The sequence below is a fragment of the Muscardinus avellanarius genome, assembly GCF_963383645.1.
Source record: "Muscardinus avellanarius genome assembly, chromosome: 9".
Classification (NCBI taxonomy): Eukaryota; Metazoa; Chordata; class Mammalia; order Rodentia; family Gliridae; genus Muscardinus; species Muscardinus avellanarius.
Window position 1 is genome coordinate 69,037,091 of NC_137795.1, and position 24,293 is coordinate 69,061,383.

The window sequence follows — 24,293 nt, forward strand, 5'->3', positions numbered from 1 at the left end:
TAAGGTTGGATTTAAATTCTTTTCAACATGTTTTTGTGGCATAATCAAGTTTAAAATGCTATAACTGGCCATACATATCAAGCCTTATATTATTTGCTGTTAAGTGACTGGAACAACTTGTTCTTTTCAATAAATCACTGAATAACTACCTTGGCTACTTAGTGCCAATCATAAAGGCCTTGAGTTAATACCCACCTAAGAATTCACAGTTCAGTAGGAAGTAGACAAATAAGCAAAGACTTTAGTAAGCACCATCCAAAGCCAAAGAATCTTGGAGGTCTGCTGGGAAGGCCTGTAGTGGGATGGTGGCCCAGGGAGGTGGACTCTGACCAGCCCAAGGTGTGGTTGAATAGAGGGGAGCATTCCAGGCCAGAGAACTGTGCTCACACAAAGCACACTGCATTACAGACTTGAATAAACTTGTGACTCAGAGTACCAAACCCCAGGAAACACCTGATCCTTGACTACCTCTTGGGTGGGTCCCTACATAAAGGCCAGTCATACCGTCTCTCTACGCGTGGAGCCCTTTGGGCTGGGAATAAAATCTGGAGTTAAGTGTATCAAGACTATGACATAGAGGATTTTTATGTACAGGGTGATCATGACATTTAGAACAAGGACCCCCTCACCAGAAGAAAGAGTATGGCTAGAGAAGGACTAGATATCAGAGCAGAGTTCTCTAAATCATGGGCCCCAAATCATCTGCAGCACTGGGAAAGGTCAGTACTAATGTGTAGAAGTCTAGCTCAGTACCCATCACCTTAAAGTTTTTCTTTTGGTGTGGAACTGGGGATTGAACCCAGGGGCATTCTATCTCCGAGCTCTATTTTTATTCTTTATTTTGAAACAGGGTCTCCCTAATTTGCAGAGGGCCTCACTAAGTAGCTGAGGCTGGTTGTGAACCCAGATCCTCCTGTCTCAGCCTTCCGGGTACTGGGATTACAAGTATGTGTTACCACACCTGGCCCTACAAGATTTTAACAATGAAAATTCTCTTTTCTTTCATTCTTTCCATTCTCCTAGTCCTTTTTTTCTAGAATCTAGATAACCAAGGTCAACACATTGATGTCTCCATTTCTACAGTCTCTGCCTCTTGGTTAAAAATCTTCTACTCAATACATAAAGTTCTCCTTGCCAGAAATGTTATCATATGTCACATTGTGTGCTCTGGACCCTCCTAATCACAGTGTAGGTAAACATCCTTTGTATCTTTCTCCCCCATAGGCTAAGAGCTCAAGTTCAGAATCACAGTCTCTGACTTTCCACTGTTTCCCTAATGCCCATGTCAGAGCTTGGCCTACAATACACACCCCAAAAATATTGGTGAGATGAATAAATGAGCAAATGAATGGATGAAAGATAAATGAAGTCCCATTCCTCATTGAGATAGAAGAGCAATTAAGAAGCTATGACTAATGTAATCTGGTCATTTACATATATTCCCCCCTGCTACTTTTGGAAGATGAACTGCTGCTGCATATGTGCCTTTGTGGGTCTGGCTTATGGCAGAGAACAACAAAAAGGAAGAAGACATTCGTGGTCCTTTTGCTCACACTGTGGTAGAATAATAGGATTCGCTAAAATGAGAGGCCAAGAGGATTGATTATGTTCCCCCACTCCGCAATACTTGCAAAATAATGTAACTACAGATAAGCTGCCTGCAGTGGGCCATGTATCCAGAAAACTACCTGTAGATAAGATGTCCATAAGGGGCCACACCGGTACAGTTCCTTGTACAAGGTCACTCAGGAATTTTCCCTTCTGGCCCTCCCCTTACCCAACTTCCTCAAGCAACCCTGAAAATCACTAACTGTCATGTTTCAGCTTCTGTAAGCCCACCCACCTGCTTCTACCCTTTGTCTCAAATCTATAAAATGAAAGCTCATGAGGAGCTCAGGGCCAGAGATTTTCAGGAGTTATACTAACTTCGGCCTATTGGTACAATAAACTTCCTCTTTCCCACTTTAATTGGCATTGGGTCAATTATTCCAAAGGATTTTTGCAACAACACATGCAACTGTCCCTCAACTCTGGTCACCACCTCCTGAACTCCCCTGCCTCTCACACCTGGATTTCCCTGGCACAGTATATAGGATCAGCATATCCAAAACATATCCATGGAAAAATAAAAAAGTACAAGACACAAAGGTCCCTATTGCTCTTTAACTACATAATATGTAGTACCTTCAGGCCAGAAAAATAATCAGAAAGGAAGTTGCAGAACTTACTCTAGAAATCATAGAACCTTCTCATGCGTGAGAGTTTAAAGAGTCAGCTTTTTGTTTATAACGATGTGTGGAAGAAGGAAAGGTTTGTGGGTGCTTACCAATTTATATGTTGAACAAGTGAATCAATATATAAACATCTCAATTCTGTGTTTGCTGTTTCCTTCAGAATACTTCCTAAAGGAACTAGTTCAGAAAAAAAAAAAAGAGCCCCCATTTTGAAATGAGAAGGATTACATAAAAATCATTGGGTTCCTTTAAACAGCTCACTTTCTTGTTGTCAAGATAACACAATGTGGTCATTTCTACCAGAGATCAGAGGGGTGTGGTCACACCCCCCACCCCAGGGCTATAACAGGCTGCAGGGTGCTAGTCCTCCTCTCTCATTCAGATTCAATTACCTCATGCATCTAAGTCAAGCTGCTGGTTGCAGTAACTAGCATTTAAATAGCAACTAGACTTCTGCATCCAAAGAATTCGTAATTCTAAACCAGACACATGAACGCAATAATTTTGCAAGCACAAACCCCCCCATTACCCTATAGAACAGATACTCACTGTAAGTCCTAGGTCTCCTTTTGGTCCTGGCAACCCCTACTTAGCGGAAGAAGATTAACAGTCAGTATAGTTTGGAACCAATTAGAGTGTAAAATCACAGTGAGAGTTTAAAAACCACTTCTTGCCTGCTTTCCTGGAGATCCAGAATCTCCAATTTCCCCCTTTTCACCTTTCTTGCCCATGTCGCCGCGTTCCCCATGTTCTCCCTGTAGAACATGGAAGTAAAACGTTTAAGATGTGAATAAAGCCAAATAAGAAAAACCCTACAATTTGTTTTATTTGCAGCTCTCTTCAAGACCTGGGGCTCTTGTTGATACAAATATACAATATTTTTAAAACTTGAGGACAGTTTATTTAAAGTCCCACATGTACCATAATTTAACTTAAAATAAACCAGAAATCTCAAAGTAAAGGGAACTCGAGATGCCTTCTGATCTACTCATCATCTTCAGGAAATTCAACTACTGTGTTATTTACCAGATTCCTGGGTTACCTGGAATTTCCTACATGTGTGTTATAAAGAGCTATTCCTTCATTAGCTGGATTTTAAGAATGAAGGAATGATCTTGTAAAATGACCACATTTATAGGCAGAAAAGGCCATGCCTGATATTTCCATTTCCTTTTCTTTTTCTTGTGGTACTAGGGATCATACCCAGGGATATTCCACCTGTGAGCTATATCCTCAGCCTTATTTATTTATTTATTTATTTATTTATTTATTTAATCTTGAAACGGGATCTCTTGCAATTGCAGAGGGCCCGGCTAAAGGACTGAGGCTGGCCACAAACCTACAATCCTCCTGTCTCAGCCTCCCAAGTACTGAGGTTTCCATTTCAAATGAACTTCTTGAAATTGTAAGGAGAAGCACATGTAGAACTCTTTCAAAGATCAGCTATTTAGATCTTGAGTTTAACCATTTCCCTAAAATGCTGAAATACTTACCTTCGGGCCTGGGAGGCCATGGCCCGTGGTGCCCTTTGGCCCTGGAAAACCTTGAGGTCCTTGTTCTCCCTACATAGGATAAAATAAAGCGATGTTCCTATTAATTTGTCAGGATGACTCAGAGTATTTGGGAGCTAGAAACACACTTGCAGCTTCAAAACTGTATTATACATTTTGGAACATGACTTAGGTACCACTATAAAGGTACAGATTTGGGGAGATGATATAGACATAAAGATACGGATACAGAGCGAGACAGAGAGAGATGTGGGCTCAATGGGTTGTGAGTAAATATGGAACAATTAAATTTCAGATAAGAGTTGAGGCCCTGGTTTATAGTGTTTGCCTATTTGTATGGTGTAAATACTCCCATCTTGCTGATTTCAAGTTATGAGTATATCAACCAGTTCAAAAATAACAAATAGCCCTTATTCAGTTGTGGTTTAGAGGGTGGAATTTTATCTTTATATTTTTCTACTACTTATTATATTACACATATTATATGTTTATGGATATGTAAAAGGGATATATTAGTAGTGGGGGGAGAAGAAATAACAGCATTCCTCCCAGTTAATGTTAAGGAGATGTTCATATAATTTATTGTACACTGTTAGTTTCACCTCTGATCATTATAGTGACATGTATGGCTTGTTTTCAACTCTCCCTAGCGCATCTTAACAATCTCTCTTGCCCCACCAAAACCACGCAGGGACAAAGGGGTTTCATCACATTGAATATGACCTAGAAATAATCACTAGCAAACATATAAAGTAAGTCATATATGTTATATAAAGTCATGCTACTTGGGTCTTATACTCAATCCATACTTAACTCTGGGTCATTATTAGCAGTGAGTCTGTGGCAAAGGTTTCAAAGACCATGGGTTCCTGAGAATTTATTTATCTTCTCTCAGTCTTGCATAGTTGCTGAGGCTGCTTTGAACCTACAAACTTCCTGTCTTAGACTCCCAACTACTGGGATTACAAGCATATTCCACCATGTCCCATCTGTTCTGGTTCTCAAAGGCATCCTGATCCACCCCACCAGAATCGTTAGTGTGCATGATACAAATTCTAACTTCCAAACCCAACCTGAAAACAACTTAATGAGAATCATGGTGAAGATGGAGGTGAAATATGCATTTTACCACATGATTCAAAGGGTTGATAGGCACTACTTCAGAGGGCATGATGGGATTTATGAGTTGACCTTTGGCAAAAAGCCCCAGAGGCTGCTTTAGAGAACACCATAACTTTAACCTCCCAACATATGTGAGACTCCTTTACCTAGCTCCAGCTTTCAGTCAGCAGAGCCCATTTACTTTTAAACTTTCATAATGGAATATTATTTCAGACTCTGAAAAAACACAAACACCTACATACTACCATATTAAAAACATAAAAGAGTATAGATACAATCAAGACCCCCATGGAAACATCTCTAATCCTATTTCCTTGAGAGAAAATCTCTACCTGAAGTTAATATTTATCACTTATATCCATGTTTTTATTCATGTTTTATAGGCATATAATCCACAATAATACATATTTTTAATATTTTAAAACAAATTAAGTAAAACATTTTTGTATTCAATCTTTAAAAAATTCTCAACATTTTTTGGCATTTATCTGTGTACATATGTATGGTTCTATATTGTTAATTTTCTCTACTATATTGTACTCTAAAACTGGACTATAACTTTTTCAATTGTCTTACTGGTGAACATTAAAGTCATTTTGAACATTTCCATATTTAAAAATGCTTTAATGAATATTTCTTTATATAACTACACATAATTGTACCTATCCCCAGGAGGAAACCTTTACATCAAAACAAATATTACAAAACCTTTACTACAAAACAAAATGAATACAAGTAAATATTCTAAGTTTGAACTGAAGTGCTCAGCTCTTCATGAACTCATCCCTAACCTCTCACAGAAGATGGTCATGAAAACTCTACAGGCTTGTTTATTCTGTTTCTAAATGGACTGCAGAAATGGGGTTCCACTCTGACCTTCTCAATACAAGTTTCCTACAATGGGCAGAATACAGAGAATGTATCTCCTGAACATCTTTTCTCCTTGGCATCTCTGATTCAATTCTACTGCTATAACCTAGTGGGCCCGCCAGGAATGTTTGTGCAGTTTCCTACAATTCCTAGACCACCTAAGGAGACTCACCCTGGTGAGTGCTTCCTTTATTAGATGTTTAGTTAGTTAAAGGAGTTAAAGGGGACAGGTAGGAATGGATGGTTCTCCATATTCTATATATAGTCAAGAGAGAACAATCTTATCCCACCAGGAAATCTGGAGGTACTAGGAGGCCTGAATCCTGCATTAGTGCCAGTTAAATGTGCCCTAAATATTAAATAAACACTTGGATTCCAAGCTGAAGATTTGAAGATTCAAGCAGAAGAAAGGAGAGCCAAGGGGGAAAAAAAAAGCTATTCTCTTTCCAAACATGACAGTCCTAATTTGGGCATAATGAAGAGGAATAGAAAGCAATGTACACCTATCACAGACCAACTTCATTACATCACTGAGAAACAAGCTCTAGCAGGAGTGAATCTGCAGCCTCATCTAGGGAGGGAAGGTTAGAAGGGTCTGCCTACCTATAGACCAGATGGCCAGCCCATTCATACCAAGAAAACACCCTAGGGAGGCACATGCCTGAGAGTCTACTGTCCTCAGTTTTAATTAAAATCAAAACAAAAAAAAAAATAGAAGAAAGGTCTACTTTTAAAGATAGTGTCTCAGTAAATGACACTTTGGTGAAAGTTTGTTTTCTCAGATATTTTCTGAGATAAATGTGGTAATGAAGTACATGGTAGAAGGGTAGATTTGAGTTGTAATGGGGACATCTTAGACACCAATACCCAAGTTGGGAGGATCCTGGCCAGGTTAAGACAGACTAAAAGTTGACAGTAGAAAACTATATGGAGACAATAGTTGGCCTTGTCCCAATCTTCAAAAGACAGACCAAAAGGAAAACACTGGATTTTGCAGCAATGCTGAATTAACACCGGGAGGTCTGTATTTAGACAGAGTGGGTCCAGCAGGAACTCTACACCTTCCTAACAATTATTCAGAATAATTATTTCTTTTACAACATCTCAGATCTCTATAACAGCTAATACAAAAGATGTCTAATAAAAGTTTATTACTAACTAGCTGCTTTTAAGAAATGACACAATTTCCTAGCAAAGTTAAAAGCTTATTGTGGCTTCATCGCTATGCCCTCAGAGGAAACTATCAGAGGAGCTAATTAACATGTTAGAAATGGTTCCATGTTCAGGAATTCATTTTGCCTTACTTTATAATATAAATGTTTTCTATATAATTGCTAGCAGTATAGCTACTTTAGACATCAGGGTTTCCTTATAGCAAAGGCATTTTTTTAATCACCAGTTTTTCTTCAAAATATTTAAAAGCTTCCTATAATTTTCAGAGTAGACCATATATCTATAAGCCTTTAATGAATAACTCCATGCCTTAGCTTGGAAGAAGCAAATATTATATAATCAGATTTTTCTCAGGAAAATGAATGATTTTTGTATGGGTCAGAAGCAACTGCAGGAAAAAAAATCTGTCTATCACAAGGAATAATTAAATCCAAATTCAACCTAGCTTCTTAATCACTAGATCACCATGTCACACTCTTAAACCTGTCCTGCTAAAATTGTGACAGCTTTTCGTTTTCAGATGATTGCTTTTCTCTAGGAAATAATTTTCTAATGATAATGCAGCTACCTGAACATGTTAACACTTTGTTTTCATTACTGATATGTCAGGAAACAGTGTTCTTTTTAAAGTTTTCTCAGTGAGGTGAAGTAAGAAAACAAATCAGATTCATAGATGATCAAAGAATGTAAAAGGTACATCTAGCTTCTTCTCAGTGAAGTAAAAGGTAAATGCCTCTCTCATTGTTAGAACAATGACTACAACACTAACTCATCTGTAAAGTCACAATTTTTCCTGAATCTGCTATTGAGATGTGATTGCAGGGCAGCCATCCACTCAACATCTAAGGAGATGCAGGAACCTCCAACCACAGACAGGACCTAAGCACCCACTTATTCAGTGCAGACACCAGATGTTATTCAAGTAGGTAAGAAGAAATCAGCTTAAATTGGTAGCAATTGATAAATCCCAAGCATGGGAGGAGAGTCCTTAAAGGGACTAGGGGTACCTACTCATAGGATCTTCCTTGGGGACCTCAGCAGTGCACAAGAGAAAGGCTGGGACAGCTGAAACCCTGAAGAAAGCTCCCCTGTGGTGCAGGCTGGCAGGGGCAAGCAAGAGTCTCCACTGTCTTGGCCTGCTTGTGCTGCTATAACAAAATACCACGGAATAGGTGGCTTATAGACAACAGAAATCTATATGGTCCTGGGTGCTGGAAAGTTCAAGATTGGGCACTGGAGGATCCAGTGTCTGGTGAAAGCCCCTTTCCTGGTTCACCCACATGGTGGAAGGGGCAAGACAGCTCTTAGGGGTCTGCCATTTTCACTTAATAACCTCCCAAAGCCCCACCTACTAATAATAAAAAAATTCTTGGGAGTTAGGATTTCAACATGGGAATTTTGGATAGGTACAAATCTTCAGATCACAACATCCAGAAAAAGTTATGATACCACCTATGGAACAATGTCTTAAACTACTGGGGGGAGGGCAGCAGACATTGTCATCTTTGGGCACAGGTGATGCCCCATGACAGATGGAGGAAGAAAAGAAATTAAAACATGCAGGAATGAATACCAGGTACAGACCTTTAAAGATTCTCTACTCTTTGAAGATCAAAAAAGCACACTCAGCCCAGACCATTAGAGGTTTCCTATGGTTTTGCTGAAATTCATAAAACCATACTTTCCAGGGGAATTAATTTTAATTTAAGTAACTGATTCTTTAGTAAAGAATAAAAAAAGTTTCTTTAAAAAATTAAAAAGAATTAATAAAACACTTGGCAAAATTTGAATAGCATCTAGGTTAAATAGTACCATATCAATGATAATTTTCTGATACTTATCATTGTACTGCATTACATAAAATAATATGTTTGTAGCAAAAAGACCAAAGAATTTAGGGGTAAGACAAAACTGTATCTACAATTTTCTCTGAAGTGTTTCAGAAAAATAACATGAATGCGCATAAAACACACACACACACACACACACACACACACACACACACACACACAGACTTTGATAAAGCCAATGTGGTGACATTAACATTTAGGGAATGTAGGTAAAGAGTATATGGAAATTCTTTGTACTGCAGTTACGACTTTTCTATAAGTGTGAGATTATTTCAAAATCAAGTTTAAGATTAAAGTAATATATAAAATGAACGAATGAAAAAATAAATGAATGCACTAAATAGTTACATAAATATGTCATTTATCATCACTATAACAGCTGAAACAAATGAGTATACAGGTACTTTGCCTATCCAAAGTCTGGAAACCCATGGGCTAAAAGAATACCAAGAGACCCCAAATGAAGCCACAGAGGTGAATTTTCTGAGATGATCTCTGCTCTTTGAATTCAGAAGGTTTCTACCACTAACCTTTACATTGCCCCAGTATTTACATGCATACCAATGTCAGTTCAGCCTTTTAAACAAGTAATGCCATTGTCTCACCTGAACACAGCACATTTATAAGCCCAAGGCTGGTTTTCTGCCACTAGACTGTGACCTTTACCTGCCCTGGGGTAAGGTAAAAATTAACAGAGAAATGTCATTCCAGAGCCACAGGGTAAGAAAAAAGTCTTCAAGGGCCATTTGTTGTCATTTGTTGGACTTTACAAATCCCCACTTTCCTCTGCCATCCCAGAGATAGTAACAGAAATAATATTTTTAGCATAATGACATCTATTTCTAAGAAGAGATAGGGACTTCACATTTAAATAAGGGGTGTGTGTGTGTGTGTGTGTGTGTGTGTGTGTGTGTTTTACTGGTGATTGAACTAAGGCATTCTACCTCTGAGCTAGACTCTCAGCCCTATCTTGAAATACAGTCTCACTACATTGTTGAGGGTCTATGTTGTGAAGACCAGCCTCAAACCTGCCATCTTTCTGTTTTAGCCTCCCAAATACTGGGATTACAGGTGTGCACCACCACACGTGGCAGGAGTCTATTATTAAGGAGGAAGAGAAGTAATTTGCTCTAGTGTTTCAGCCCTGCCCCATTGCCTGAGAATGAAACGTGGAAGGAGAGGGAAAACATCCCTGACTGGGATTTTAGCCCAAACACAAGCTTCATTCAGTAAGAACTTTCAGCATTTTATCGTTTATCTTCAAACCCTTTTTATTTTACTGTTGAGCTGTTTTCTTTCTTATCATGTCCCATGGCTTGCTCAAAGACAGAGGGCTAAATAAGGACAATCATTACAAAAAGTTTCCAAAGGCCATGATTTTCAGTTCAAACAGAAGCCTGGATTTCTCCTGTCAAGACTGGCAGTCCTGCCTGAGGAACCGTAGAATCCTGGTTACATACTGAACACAAATGAAGCTCCTAGCTAACCTCCAGCCATAAGGCAGCTGGGGCTTTACAGGCTGAGGGCACTGACTGCAGAAGCTCTGAGGAAAAGAGAAACGGTACCTTGGTAAGAAGGTAAGAAGTTTTCTTTGCTGGGATGTAATTGTGCCACCATCTTAAAAGTTGAACTTTATCCCCGTTGCTTGGTATCCCCACCAATATCCCAGAATATATATATATATATATATATATATATATATATATATATATATATATATATATATATATATAATTAGTTACCATTCTTTCATCTGTTTCTCTTCTAGTTTGCCTTTCCTCCTTTCTAGTGGTGATTATAGTATTGCTAATCAGGAACCAACGGAGTTGTAATTTTCCAAAGGAGGGAGTAAAAGCCTTTGCCAGCTAGAATAAAGGAGTCAGTATTGTAATAAGATGTTGACTTTCTGTGTAAATGGTAGTTAGTGAGAAGAGTGACCTGACTGGCTTGAATAGTCATCTGGCACTTGGCCTGGAATCCAGGAACCACTTTGTAATAAAAGGGATTGTTTTTCTGCTTTATGGGCCTAGCTAGTTTGCTTGGAAAAGAAAATTTCTTTCTCAATGGCCTTTGTAGTACACAAAATTGTACATGTCAATAGAAGGTACTTATCCAGCAATTCCTAGAACAACCCAGTTTGGGCATTGGTCTCCTTCTCTCTGAAGTTCTGTTCATAACCGTTATATGAATATGCAACCATTATATGAATAGCAACTAGCAATTGTCATTTATTGTTTCCCTATGGTGCTAGGGATTGGGCTATTATTCTTATTTATTTTCTGTAATAACCCAGGGAGCAAATATATAAATAAGAAAAGCTAGGCTTTTGCAATTCTTCCATGTCACCTTGGATTATATCTATTTCACAACATTTTCAACAGTATTTCTCTCCAAAATGCAACCTGACAGACCCTCTAAATGAAGGCTCCACTGATTTTCATTCCCCAGGTCCACCTTGGCTCAGAGTAAAGTAGAAGCCAGGCAGTTTCCCCTTTCTAGCCTGATAATCAATAGCTTCTAGTTTCTTAAAATCCTTTTCCTTTGTGAAAACGAATGCCTCTAATTTAATGTTCCATTTTGATATGTTAATGCTCTCTAATGGGAATGAAGACAGCCTAGTGCTTGTTCGATAAAGCAGCCCATTTGGTTGGGAGTAGAATCAATGAGTAAATTAAGTATTATCACATAAGCATTTGCTGGAGCGCAGCCTTGGCTCATCTGGTACCTGGCCAGAATACAATCCCAGTGGGCTGAATGGGACAAAAGTGTGGCTTCGTTATATTAGATTTTCATTCAAATGCCGGTGATCAAGTTCTATCAGCTTGGCATGTGACAAGAAAATCATTTACTCTTTATAGATTCAAGGGCTGATTTGGAGCCTGTTCTTTAAAACAGTTTTAAACCCTTAGCACTTGTACTCCTTTTTCCATGGTCTCAGTGCAGGACCTTTGTTAATAACCCAAGAAACTGTCAGCCTCAAACAACAAGGGTTTTCAGAACAGCTGCCATGGAAATTCCCATGAACTAGACCAAGGTGCTGCTGACATTGATAATGATGGCTGTGTTCATTGCCTGTGGCTGCTATAGTGAATTTCCACATATTTAGTCATTTGTAACACCACCAATTTATTCTCTTTTGCAAGTTACAAGTCTGAAATCAGTCCTACTGGGCTAAAGTCAAGGTGTTGACAAGACCAGTTCCCCTCAAGACTCTGAAGAGAAAATGTTTTCTCGATTTTTTTTTTTTTTTTGGGCATCTAGTGCCTTCTTTAGCTTTTCTCCATTTCCTTCCACACCAGTCTATTTTCCTCATGATGTCACTTCTTTTGGATTCTATTCTCCTCTGCCTCTTTCTTACTTTTACATTTAGAACCCACCCAGATCATCCAGAATAATTTTCTCATCTCAGGATTCCTTTTGCAATGTACACAAATTTCAGGCATGAGGACATGGGCATCTTTGGGAGTCATTATTAAGCCTACTGTAATGGCTGTTGTCCTATTCATATAAAAAAAGTAAAATAATTGTTACACTGCCTGTAATTTACTTAAATCTATTTCCGTCAACATCATGCATATGTGTGCATGCAAGTTCATCTAATTTATACTCGAGGGGTTCTGAGTTCACACGTGAAATAGAGTCACATACTGCTTAACATTTCACTCCACAATAGACCATATATGTGACAGTGATCCTATGGAATTATAATGAATATGAAACATTCCCATCACCTACTGCCATTGTAGCCAAGATGATGTCACAGCACAACACATTACTTTCATGTTTGTGGTGATGCTGGTATAAACGTACCTACTATGCTGCCAGTCATCAAGAAGAATAGCACATACACTGATGTACAGCACATAATTGTTGATAATGATAATAAATGACTGTTACTGGCTTATGTACTTACCATACTATACTTTTTATCATTATTTAGAGTATACTCCTACTTACAGAAACACTTTTTATAAATCAGCATGCCATGTCATGCCAGCAGGATCCTTATACATTTCATGGTTACTACATCTCTTGATTGCTTTCTGAAGCCATGTCAAGTGACTGATCCATGCCATCTAGGTCTATGTAAGTATACTCTGTGATGTTTACACGATGATGAAATTGCCTGATGACGGATTTCTTAGAACATATCCCCATCTTTAAGCAAGGCATGACTACCATAATCAGTGGTCCACCTAAGACATGTGCTTCAACTACTATTATTGACTGTTCCATTTGGATAATTTAAAAATATATCTTTGGTAAAATAAGGAGTGTTCAAGATGTGTGTAGCTAGTTCAATATGTTGCCTCTTATGTGAATGGGGAATAAGAGTGAGGTGAGCCCATAGAGCAAATATTTTTGATAGAGGACCCTAATTCTCCAAATCCATTCAGAACAGGTGCTTCCTATCCTCATCCAACAATGAAGAAACTCTTTGCCTGGTCTAACTACAAGATGGATTGATCCTACCCCAATATGCTTGTGTTTACCTTATTTTATGCTGTGCTTATAAAAATTTGTAAGTGGACATGGAATTGGAATTCTTACCACACTTTCAGTGCATATTATTTGTGCATGCTTACTAATAAGTAACTTGCTTTAATTAAAACATGCTACCTATCTGTACATGGTTGCACATGCTTGTAATCCCAGCATTTGAGAGGCTGAGACAGAAGGATCACAGTTCGAAGACAGCCTCAGCTACTTAGTGAGGCCCTTTGCAACTCAGTGAGACCCTATTTCAAAAAATAAAGAATAAATAAATAGGGCTGGGGGTGTAGCTTGAAGGTAAAACACCCCTGGGTTGCACCCCCGGTACCGCAAAAAACAACAAACAACAACAATAAAAACATGCTATCTGAGGTAGTGGGCTTGTCTAGGAAGAAACAGGTAACTCCCACTGACTTCTAATATTGTAAGGTCACCAATACAAAGAATAAAAAGCTGTAACTAGCCGGGTGTGGTGGCGCATGCTTGTAATCCCCGCGCTTGGGAGGCTGAGACAGGAGGAGCGCACAGGTTCAAAGCCAGCCTCAGCTACTTAGTGAGGCTCTCAGCAACTTAGTGAGACCCTGTTTCCAAATAAAATATAAAATAGGTCTTGGAGTATAGCCTGGAGGTAGGAAGCCTATGGGTTCCACCCCCAGTAACAAAAAAAAAAAAAAAAAAAAAGCTGTGGCTATCCAAATTCACAAAAGTTAGAGCCAAATATTCTCCCTTTGGTAAGACTATTTTTCCCCAATGATTTTCTTAAACTTCAAAATTCTGTGTCTGTTTTTCTACTTACAACCACTAGCAGATGATAAAGTGATCGAACATGTAACAGATGAACATTCGCAAATAATCTCAGCAACAGTCAAGGCAGTTAACTTGACTGTTGGACTGTTTCATGGACCTGTGCTCACTGTTATGATTTTTTATCCAATTGACAGAAATGAGTCTTATTCTCTAATAACAAAATTGTTCTTAGTTTAAATCCTAGAACTAAATACATCGATTGATAGGTAATGATGCGAAGAGAACTGTGGCTTAGAGGGGCTTTTCCAGCTGGTCTCAGCTGCATACGTACACTTGTCCTGTCCCCCTGTCGAAACAGCTGTCTGTTAAATATGCCAAAATTTCATGAATATCTTACAGGGCATTTGTATATACTTGTATCACAAATGATAAATACCAAAAGCAGAGTTGTCCTTATGGCTGTTGGCTGTGCTGGGAACAAGGACATTTGAAACGCTCTCTTTGCTGGCCATCTGCACTGTGGTCCCCTGGTTCTCCCCCTGAGTTTCTAGTGGTTTTGTGTTTAGTTGTCATTTGGGTTTTGACCATCCCTATGCCTGTGTTGGTGCTTCCTGTGCCCTTGAAGTAGATGCCTACCAGGATCCTTCACATTCCCTCTTTTGTTACTCTTAGAAATCTTGTCCATATCTACAACTTCGGTGATGACCCTATGAGGCTAATCTCCCACAGTTTCACCCTTGTCCCTAACCCCAGACCTAACTTTATACCTACTTTCTAGTGCTTCCAACATGCTAACCACTTCAAAAGCAGATGTATCATATACAGTACTCTTAGCTGCATCTGCTTTCTCTCATTCCCTCAGCCCTCAATCTCCCAGGCTTATGATTCTCTGTGTCCTGACATCTGCACCCTCTGAATGTCCTCATTCAGTCTGTAGTCTATGGACAAACCTTAGCCCCCCGAATACACCTGAGAATTCTCCTCTGCTCTTCCCTCACTCCAGCCCAGATGTGTGCCCCTTGTATACACATGTAACTCTCTAGTAGCAAGCATGCCACAACAGATCTGCATGCTCACATCCTATCTGATCCACTCATCACAATTCCCAAAGTAGAAGCAGTGCATCTTATTTGTCTTTGTGCCTTCTGAGGTCCCTGGCTCAAGGGTCTGTACATTGTACTGAGACACAGAGAGTGGATGTAAAGGTTAACCTTCTTTCTGGTAGAAGTTTCCTAGAGACCATAGATTCCAAATTCTGCTGTGCAAACCTCACAGGTGCAAAAGTACCTCTCACATTAATTCAAGGTAAATTTTGTGAGAAACTTTTGGAGTTCAATGTGGAAGAGAGGGATGCACAGAAAATCAGATAATGCATTGTGTAGGTCAACTGAAGAGCATGTTTACAACCAGGTCCTTTTGGCTTGGAATATGAAGCTGAGTTCAGAGCCAATTCATTCATAGCTCCAAAGGTGTTGGCCTGTGAGACAGTTGAATAGAACAGGTAAGAGGGTTTTCACAAGTTAGAAAACCACAGCGATTCACTAAACAAGCATTCTGCTGACTGCGCAGGCCACTTCTGCAGAGCTGCCACAGCAGGAAAGGCTGACCTGGACAGTCACCACCACTCTCTCAGCTGCAGGAAATGAAGTGTCTTAGCACAATGTTCAATCCTTGACTGTTAACGTTTGCTGAATGAAAGGATCACATAAGATGCCATGTGCTTTTCAAATTACTTTTCTCTTTTCCATACATCAGTTTGTTAATAGACAGGAGTAGAGCCAGAAACTGTTAAAAGGCAAAGCCTCCTTCATGTTGGTATACCCCTGGGATAAGCTGAAGAAGGGCCTCCAGAAAGGGCTAGGGCATAGTCCTGGAATGTGTGAGTGCTGCCTTATAAGGGAAAATGGCCTTTGCAGATCCCACTAGATCCCACTAAGTAAAAGATCTTGAAGCTGACATTATCTGGGTGGGTTCTAAATGTAATCCCAAGTCTCCTTATAAGAGGAAGACAGGAGATTGCCAGCAAAGGCAGTGGTCATATGATAGAAAAAGAGTGGTGCAATATCAGAGGGAGATGTAACCCACTGACTCTAGAGATAGAAGAAGGCCATGTGTCAAGGGATAAAGACACACAGCTCTAGAAGCTAATAAGGACCAGGAAATGAACTCTTCCCTAGGGCTTCTGAACTCCCTCCCAGCACCTTCATGTTAGCCTACTGAGAGTTATTTTGGACCAATGGACTCCAGAACTATCAGAGAGTAAATCTGAGTTGTATTTATTTGCCACTAAATTTGTGACAATTTCTTATAGCAGCCACAGGAAACTAACAGAGATACTAATGTCATTCTTTGCACTCTTAGTAGAACAGACCATAACAAGTACACTCTGCATTGATTTATCAAAAGGTGATTTGGCTCAGAAATATTTCCAGTGTCAAGAAGTACAAATTGTGACATTAAAATGAAGAGACCATGAATAGTACCCAGGTGGCTTTGGGTTTTGCAGGCAAGAGGCCCCAGACAGGGACAGTTATTCAGGAAGTAGTATCCTGTGGCTTTTCTCTTTTCAGGAAAAATGAAATTTTCCACCAAGGGGAAGGAAAGGCTATTCAGCGTGTTAGCTTACCTTTATGGCATGGTTGGAGACTATTGGAAGAAGACTACAAGTCACTAAGGATTATGGATCTGAATCATTATATCTACCCCTTTCAACTTGCTCAGGTTCTGACTCATATAACCTGTGATAAATTATGGCAATCGCATTTTAATTCAGCTCACCTCCATCTACTCCAGACATCTTTAAAGGGGAGGCAGGAGGAACAAATGCTGCAGGAGACCCTTAGAATATGAGGGAGGGAGGATAATATCAACTGCATAGCCCACCTCCCCTCTCTCTGCCCCCTCTACACACGTGCCACCACCTAATAGGGGAGCAGTTGCCGGTGAAGTGCACTGGGCATGTGAATGGCAGAGAAGCCGAAAAATGAGGAGAAATGTAGCACCAAGATGCAATATACTCACTCAGCTGGCCAGGTCAGTCTGTTCCTAAATTCTTCTAGGATATGTGCCCAAGAGAAATGAAAACATCTGTTCACGTAAAAACTGCCACATACGTGTTCACAGCAGCATTACTTATAATAGCCCCAAAGTAGAAACAATTCCAGGTACATTAATGGACAAAATGCATGTACAAAATGTTGTGTATCCATACAGTGGGATATAATTTGGCCATAGAAGGGAAGTTCTGATACATTAGAGATGATCTTTGAAAACTTTATGTTATGCAAAAGAAGCTAGTCACAAAAGACAACATAATGTAAGATCCCATTTATACAATGTCTAGACTAGGCAAATCTATGGAGCTAGAAAGATTAGTGGTTGAGGATTATTTGGGAAAGGAATGGGAAGTGAGCATCTAGGGCACAGGCTTTTGGGGGGGGGGATGATGAAAATGTCTCCAACTAGGTTGTGGTGATAGTTGCACAGTTCTGTAAAAATTCTAAAAAAAAATATTGAGGCATATCACTAAAGCAGTGAATTGTATTATATGTGAATTATATTTCAACAAAACTTTTTTTAAATAAACAAACCCATCTAGGGCTCCCTGCACTCTCATCATCAGAGCAGGGATTCCTAGACTTTGGCATACATCTGAGATACTAGTCACTTATCAAAATAAGGATTACCCGGCTCTACCCTCAGAGTTACTGGTTCATTAGGTCCAGGTAAAGTCCTCAAACTTGCATTTCTAACAGATTCCTAGCTGGTGCTGGGAGAGCTGGAGTTGTGCGCAGAGAACCACTTGGCTGAGAAGATTCTGCTGAAATCTTTCAGCATGGCCTGACGGCCCCAGGAAAACTAGCTCTGTCTGTCTCCTGGCCGATTTCTCTGCAGGTTTCATCCCATCTAAACTCTCATTCATACACATCCATTTTTTAGCTCCCCGTGCTTTTTGACCATATACTAGACATCTATTTATCCCCAGTGTCTATTACTTAGCAGATACTCAATTAACATTTATTTTGTGGTGCTGGGAATGAAACCCAGGGGTATTCTACTTCCAAGATATACCCCCCAGTCCTACTTTTTATTCTTTATTTTGAAACAGGGTCTCACTGAGTTGCAGAGGGTCTCATTAAGTAGCTGAGACTGGTCTCAAACCCGGATCCTCCTGTCTCAGCTTCTTAAGTACTGGGATTAAAATGTGCACCACCACACCCAGCTTCAATTAGCATTGTTAAACAAAGGATGAGACATTGGCCACCCCAGCACTCAATCACACACAAATCAATACTTTCTAAAGCTGGTGCCACTCTCTATCCAAATTCCCTGGCATAGCAGCCATAAAGAGAAAGGAATGAAAAATGAAAAACTCAAATAATATTCATAAGCTATAAATCTAGAAATTCCACATATACCAAAATATATAAGCCATGAGCCCTCAGGAACATAGCCACAGGGGAAATTCTAATCAGAGTTAGGTAACCGCAGTGTTGCTAGACTGCAGAAGTACCAAGAGGAAATGTTTGGGGAGAGCCTGGCAGATCCTGCAGGGGAACAGAAGACTACAGCAGGCAGCTCTATACATGAGCACAGGGAGCAGCCTAGCTGTCAGGGTAGAAGTATTTGACTGTCATATTTTGGGAGTGTAAGCTGCTTAAAAAATGATATTTAGTACTTCCGGGAAGATGGCGACAGAGAAAAGCGGGGCTTACAAGCCCCGCTAACAACCAATCTCTATTACCACAAAATCAGTGCCTTTCATAGCCAGAAAACACCATCAGCTGAAAAACAAAAAAGGTAAATACCAGGGACAGAGAAAAAGAGGGCTGAAAAAACGAGATACCAGAAAGAAACCAGACCGCAATGCTGCAGCCAGAGCCGTGGCGCAGAGCTGTACAGACGCCATCTTTCCTTCCAGCACCAGGCTCCAGAGAGGAGGGGAACTCAGAATGGAGCTCAGAGTCAGAGAGGAGATATACCGGCCTCATAGCCAAGGACGCAACAGCAGTGCCATACTGCTGGCAGCAGCGGCAACTTCACTGGACGGCACCAGACCAATGAACTCAACAGCCCACCAGGCCCCAGAGAGGAGCAGCGGACAGTGAGCCCGAGGTGAGCTGCTGTGGATCAGCCGGGTGGGATTCGGCAGATTTTTCGGCGTAGGGAGCATCTAAAGCTCCCAGGGGCTGGGCTCAGCACACCCTGCAGGGACTCAGAGCGGAGCTCAAAAGCAGAGAAGAAATACGTCAGCCTCACAGCCAAGGGCGTGGCAGTGGCGCCATATTGCCACCGGCAGCAGCAGCAGCAAATTCACCAAGTCCACTACAGCTCCATCGGCCACTCAACAACAGTGAGTCAAATTGCAGCCCCTAGAGGAGAAATCCCAGTACTGCACTCCCAGGGACTTGACCCAGTGGGGGAGTGGCGGTGGCAGAGATATCACACTATAGTCACAACTCCATGCAGGAGAATGCCCAGCCTGGCACCCCCCATGGTCTAAAGCAGCCTCAATTGACTCCCTGGGTCTGAGACTTTGTGATACAACCCAGTAAAGGAGTAGTGGTGACTGAGATACCACAGACTCGAGATCCAGAGCACCTTAAGTGAAGTCATAGTGACCCAGGGAAGAACCCAGAGAAGGCACAAACTTCCAAAATCATGGGAAAGAGGAATAAAAATGGAGCAGTGAATGCCCACAACCCCACAACATCAGAACCTGATAAAACAGAAATTCAGAGATTTCTAGAAGATCAAATCAGGAAAATAACTGCAGAAATAAGAGAGGTGTTTCGAAAAGAATTCAGAGAGAGCCAAAAAGAGATAAAGAATGTAATCAATGAAGTAAAGGCCTCGATTCAAAGTATAAACAACTTATTAGACCACATGGAGAATAGAATCTCGCTCCTAGAAGATGATCACTCCAAAAATGAATGCATAGTTTCTAATTTAGAAAAAAAATCCAACAGCAGGAATCTGACATTGAAGAAATAATGGGCCCATTTTAAGAGAGCTAACCTAAGAATAAATGGAATAGAGGAGGGAAAAGAAGGTGAAACCAAAGGGATCAACAATCTCTTCAAGGAATTAATAGCAGAAAATTTTCCAAACATAGAGCAAAAGGTTGATACACAGGTCCGGGAAACTTATAGAACCCCCTTTAGACAGGATCGGAGAAGAGGATCCCCACGCCACATAATTGTCAAAATGACCAATGTGGAAGCCAAGCAGAGAATCTTAAAGGCAACAAAAGCAAAGGGCCAAGTGACATTCAGAGGCAAACCAATTAGAATCACTCCAGACTTCCCAAACCAAGTCATGAGAGCCAGAAGGCCTTGGAGTAACATATTCCAAACTCTGAAAGAAAACAACTTCCAGCCAAAAATTTCCTATCCAGCAAAACTTTCTATCAAATTAGATGGGGAAATAAGAAGCTTCCATGACAAACAGAAACTGAAGGAATTTATGTCTTCAAAACCACCGCTAGAGAAAATACTCAAAGAGATTAACTACAAAGAAGAAATAGGTAACACACACCAGAACCAGAGAAAAAAGATTTTCCATACAACAGACAACTAAGATTGACTATCTTTGGAGATTCATTATTTATGTTAGTCTTTTACCTATTTCTAAATTGTATTGTTTGCTTTTATTGTTGCTAATTTTTAGGATTTCTAGTTGGAATATTAATATACCTCCAGATATAGCATTTGGAAATATTTTATCCCATTCTATCAGTAACTTTTAACTTTGTCTACATTGTCTTTGGATATACATTTTTTTTTATTTTCTAGGGAGTTTGTTTACCCTTCTGTTGCTTGTGCCATTGAAATCATATCCAAGAAAACACTGCCAATTTCAATGTCATGAGGTTTTATGACCCAGATTTTCTTCTAAAAGTTTATAGTCTTAAGATTTATATTTAGGTCTTTTACCTATTTTGAGTTAATATTCGTATATGGTGTTAGGTAAGAGTCCAATTTTGTTCTTCTTCATGTAATTATTATTTTTCAACAATATTTAGTGAAAAGATTATTATTTCCTCCACCAAATGTCTGTGGAAACCTTGTCAAAAACAACTTGACAATATATGGAAGAGTTTATCTCTAGGCTTTTATTTAACTCCAATGGTTTATATATCTGCCTTTAGAACAGTACTACACTGTTTCAATTATTGTAGCTTTATAACATCTGAAATCAGAAAATATACATCTTCTAGCTTTGTTCTTTTTCGAGATCATTTTGTGTATCTAGAGTCCATATTTCATATTAGGATAGATTTTCTCTGAAAAGTAAATAAATAGATGTATGATAGTTTCACCTAAAAAAAAAAAAAAGAAAAAAATATTCTCTGGTAAGAAAGAAAGCAAAAAGAAATATTGAAATGTTATCTTTAAGTCATCAAAAGCTTGGTATCAGACAAATGAAACTGTTATGTGAGATTATCATTGTTAATTTTAGATAAATTGCTATAATACTAGATGTCAACCACTAAGCCAAGCATGGGAAGGAGGGATGGGGAAGAATCGGGTAGGGGCTAACTGGGCGATGTATGCATGTATGTCTACAAAAGTTTTTTTTTTTATATACCACTATGATGTATGAATACAGTGTACCAACAAAAAAATAAAATAAATAAATAAATTTTTAAAAATGATGTTTACTTTACATCATCACCATACAGTTTGGGGAAAGGGAAACTTGTTTAGACTGCTCCATGGTTAATCATATCAAAAAGGTTGTTCCAAAAGTATGAATATAGCATGGTTACCCTGGATAATCATTGTTGGAAGGGGGGAGGGAAAATGGGGGTGGGTGGGGAGAGGGCACCAAGTACAGTTTAAATGTATACCATTTATTTTAAAATATATATATATATATATATATATATATATATATATATATATATATATATATATATAAAAAGACACTGAGCCAGAGCTTCCCTTGGGCCTCAGCTCTTTCCTGTCAGCAGGGTGGGAGAAGCCTGCTCACTCTTGCTGTGGCCTTCCTCCACCTCATTGCATGACCTGGGAATACCAGTGACCTCCAGCCCACCAAGGGCTCGGGCTCCAGGTCTGCACTGCCTGTCCTGAGGTGTCTTTGACACTGCCATCAATAGGCCACAATGAGAACATTTTATTTCTAAATTTCTGTTTGTGATACAAATTACAGACCACAATATTTCTATATTGTTCTCATAGTTTTATCTTTGGAAGGTATTGTAGCAAGCCAGGTATGGTGGCACATTCCTCTAATCCCAGTACTTCGGAGGCTAAGAAAGGAAGATTGCAGGTTCAAAGCCAGCCTCAGTGAGGCCTTCAGCAACATAATGAGACCCTGCTTCAAAATTTAAAAAAAAAAAAATTTAAAGGCTGGGGTGTAGATTGGAGGTAGAATGCTCTGAGTACCAAAAAAAAAAAAAAAAGAAAGAAAGAAAAGAGAAAGAAAGAAAGAAAGAAAGAAAAGGAGGAGGAGGAGGAGGAGGAGGAGGAAGAGGAGGAGGAGAAGAAGAAGAAGAATAGTAGTAGTAGTAGTAGTAGTAGTAGTAGTAGTAGTAGTAGTAGTATAGCTACTGAAAGACAGTAGCATTCTATAAACTGAATTTCTGGTACAAAGGATATTTGACTACTAATCACCCACTCCAAGAACATCACTCAGCAAAGGCCCTTGTATGTGCTGCCTTTTTGGATATGCCTTGGAGATTAAAAAAAGCAATATTTATAAAGTCTTAAGAATATTTTAAATAAAATATGAGAGAGACTGATAGTTAGCAATTCCTCTAGGAAATCTTTAACCACTTTCATTTATATGCCCTCTTTTCCTTTCTCATTGTTTCTAACGTAACGTAAAAACTGTTCCTCAATGCAGGCCCAGTTCAGAGGGTGAAAACTTATTCACACATAGGCACTGTCTCTCCATTTTCTCCGCAAAATTCTTCTGCATTTTTTTCATAGGTTAATTAATAACAACCAAATTGATGGTCTTGCTATACTGCAGGAGGGCCATATGTATGGATAGCATATCTGAGACCAGGAAATAAAATAAAACTCTGGAAAGACCTATTGAGTCACAGTCACCTATATAAACATATCTTTAAAGAAAACTCAGTAACAAACCTAAAATAATTAGATTGTATACATTTACTTCAAGAGGACATTAAGAAAACACTTGGGTGAAAGTTTAACAGTAAGAGACAAATGTATGGATAATGAGATTATATTCCCCAACTTTTACAAGCCTGTACTCTTACTTAAAATGAAGTAGAAAACCATGTCAAAGAATTAGCAGCAACAGGAAAATCCACAGGTAGGTAGATTTCACCTCCACATAAAAGAAGAAAGAACCAATTAATAGCTACATGGTTAAGCCTTTCAAGACATGGTGACATGGAGATGCTATTTAATATAAGTCCTGATACATAAGGAAAATTCAGCCTGGTGATCTGGGGGCTCTGGGGATCTCTCCAAACAGGAAACTGTGTAAGCAAAAATCCAGGGAGCATGGCTGTCATGGGAACCAGGACTTTTGGTATGATTAGATCTTTGAGAGCTGAACCATTGCGAAGACCCAGCTCATATGACTCTTGCTAATTTTTGAAGCTGATCTCTTTGGAAATATGTTAAAAACTTGTTTAGACATTTTCTTTTTTTTGTGTGGGTCTAAGGATGGAACCCAAAGGCATTTGACCTCCAAGCTACACCCCTGCACTCTTTTTTACTCTTTATTTTGAAACAGGGTTTCACTAAATTTTCGAGGGCCTCGCTAAGTAGCTGAGGCTGGCCATGAACCACGATCCTCCAGTCTCAGCCTCTCAAATGCTGGGATTACAAGCGTGTGCCACCACGCCTGGCTCTAGACATTTTCTTGATAAATAAATACATAATAGTTTTTCAAATTACAAAATGCTTTTGGGGTAAAAAATTTACATCCACATTTACTATAGACAAAGGTATTGTTTGTTAAGAAGTACACTTTAGCCGGGAATGGTGGTACACACTTGTAATCCCAGTACTTGGGAATCTGAGACAAGAGGATCACAGGTTCAAGGACAGCCACAGCTACTTAATTGAGGCTTCTGCAATTTAGTGAGCCCCTGTTTTAAAATAAAGAATAAAAATAGGTCTTGGAGTATAGCTCAGAGGTAGAACGACCCTGGGTTCAATTCCTAGTACCACACACACACAAAAAGTACACTGTAGAATGTCAATGGTCAGTCTTTTTACTAGACTTTGGCAGGGAAGCCATGTAAGGTAGGCGGTACTTCTGTTAAATGTATGTCCTACACCTGG

The 24,293-nt window shown here is 39.5% G+C and overlaps 1 protein-coding gene across 1 annotated transcript in view; it reads right to left on the minus strand.

Moving 5' to 3' along the window:
* COL28A1 (collagen type XXVIII alpha 1 chain) overlaps positions 1-24,293 on the minus strand; it is a gene marked incomplete at both ends in the record, with an annotated part of 152,881 nt that overhangs the window by 21,441 nt on the left and 107,147 nt on the right. The window contains 3 exons of the mRNA XM_080701208.1: positions 2,784-2,819; positions 2,909-2,989; positions 3,728-3,796. Of these exons, the coding sequence (XP_080557334.1) occupies positions 2,784-2,819; positions 2,909-2,989; positions 3,728-3,796 (186 nt within the window). The remainder of the gene's footprint in view (positions 1-2,783; positions 2,820-2,908; positions 2,990-3,727; positions 3,797-24,293) is intronic.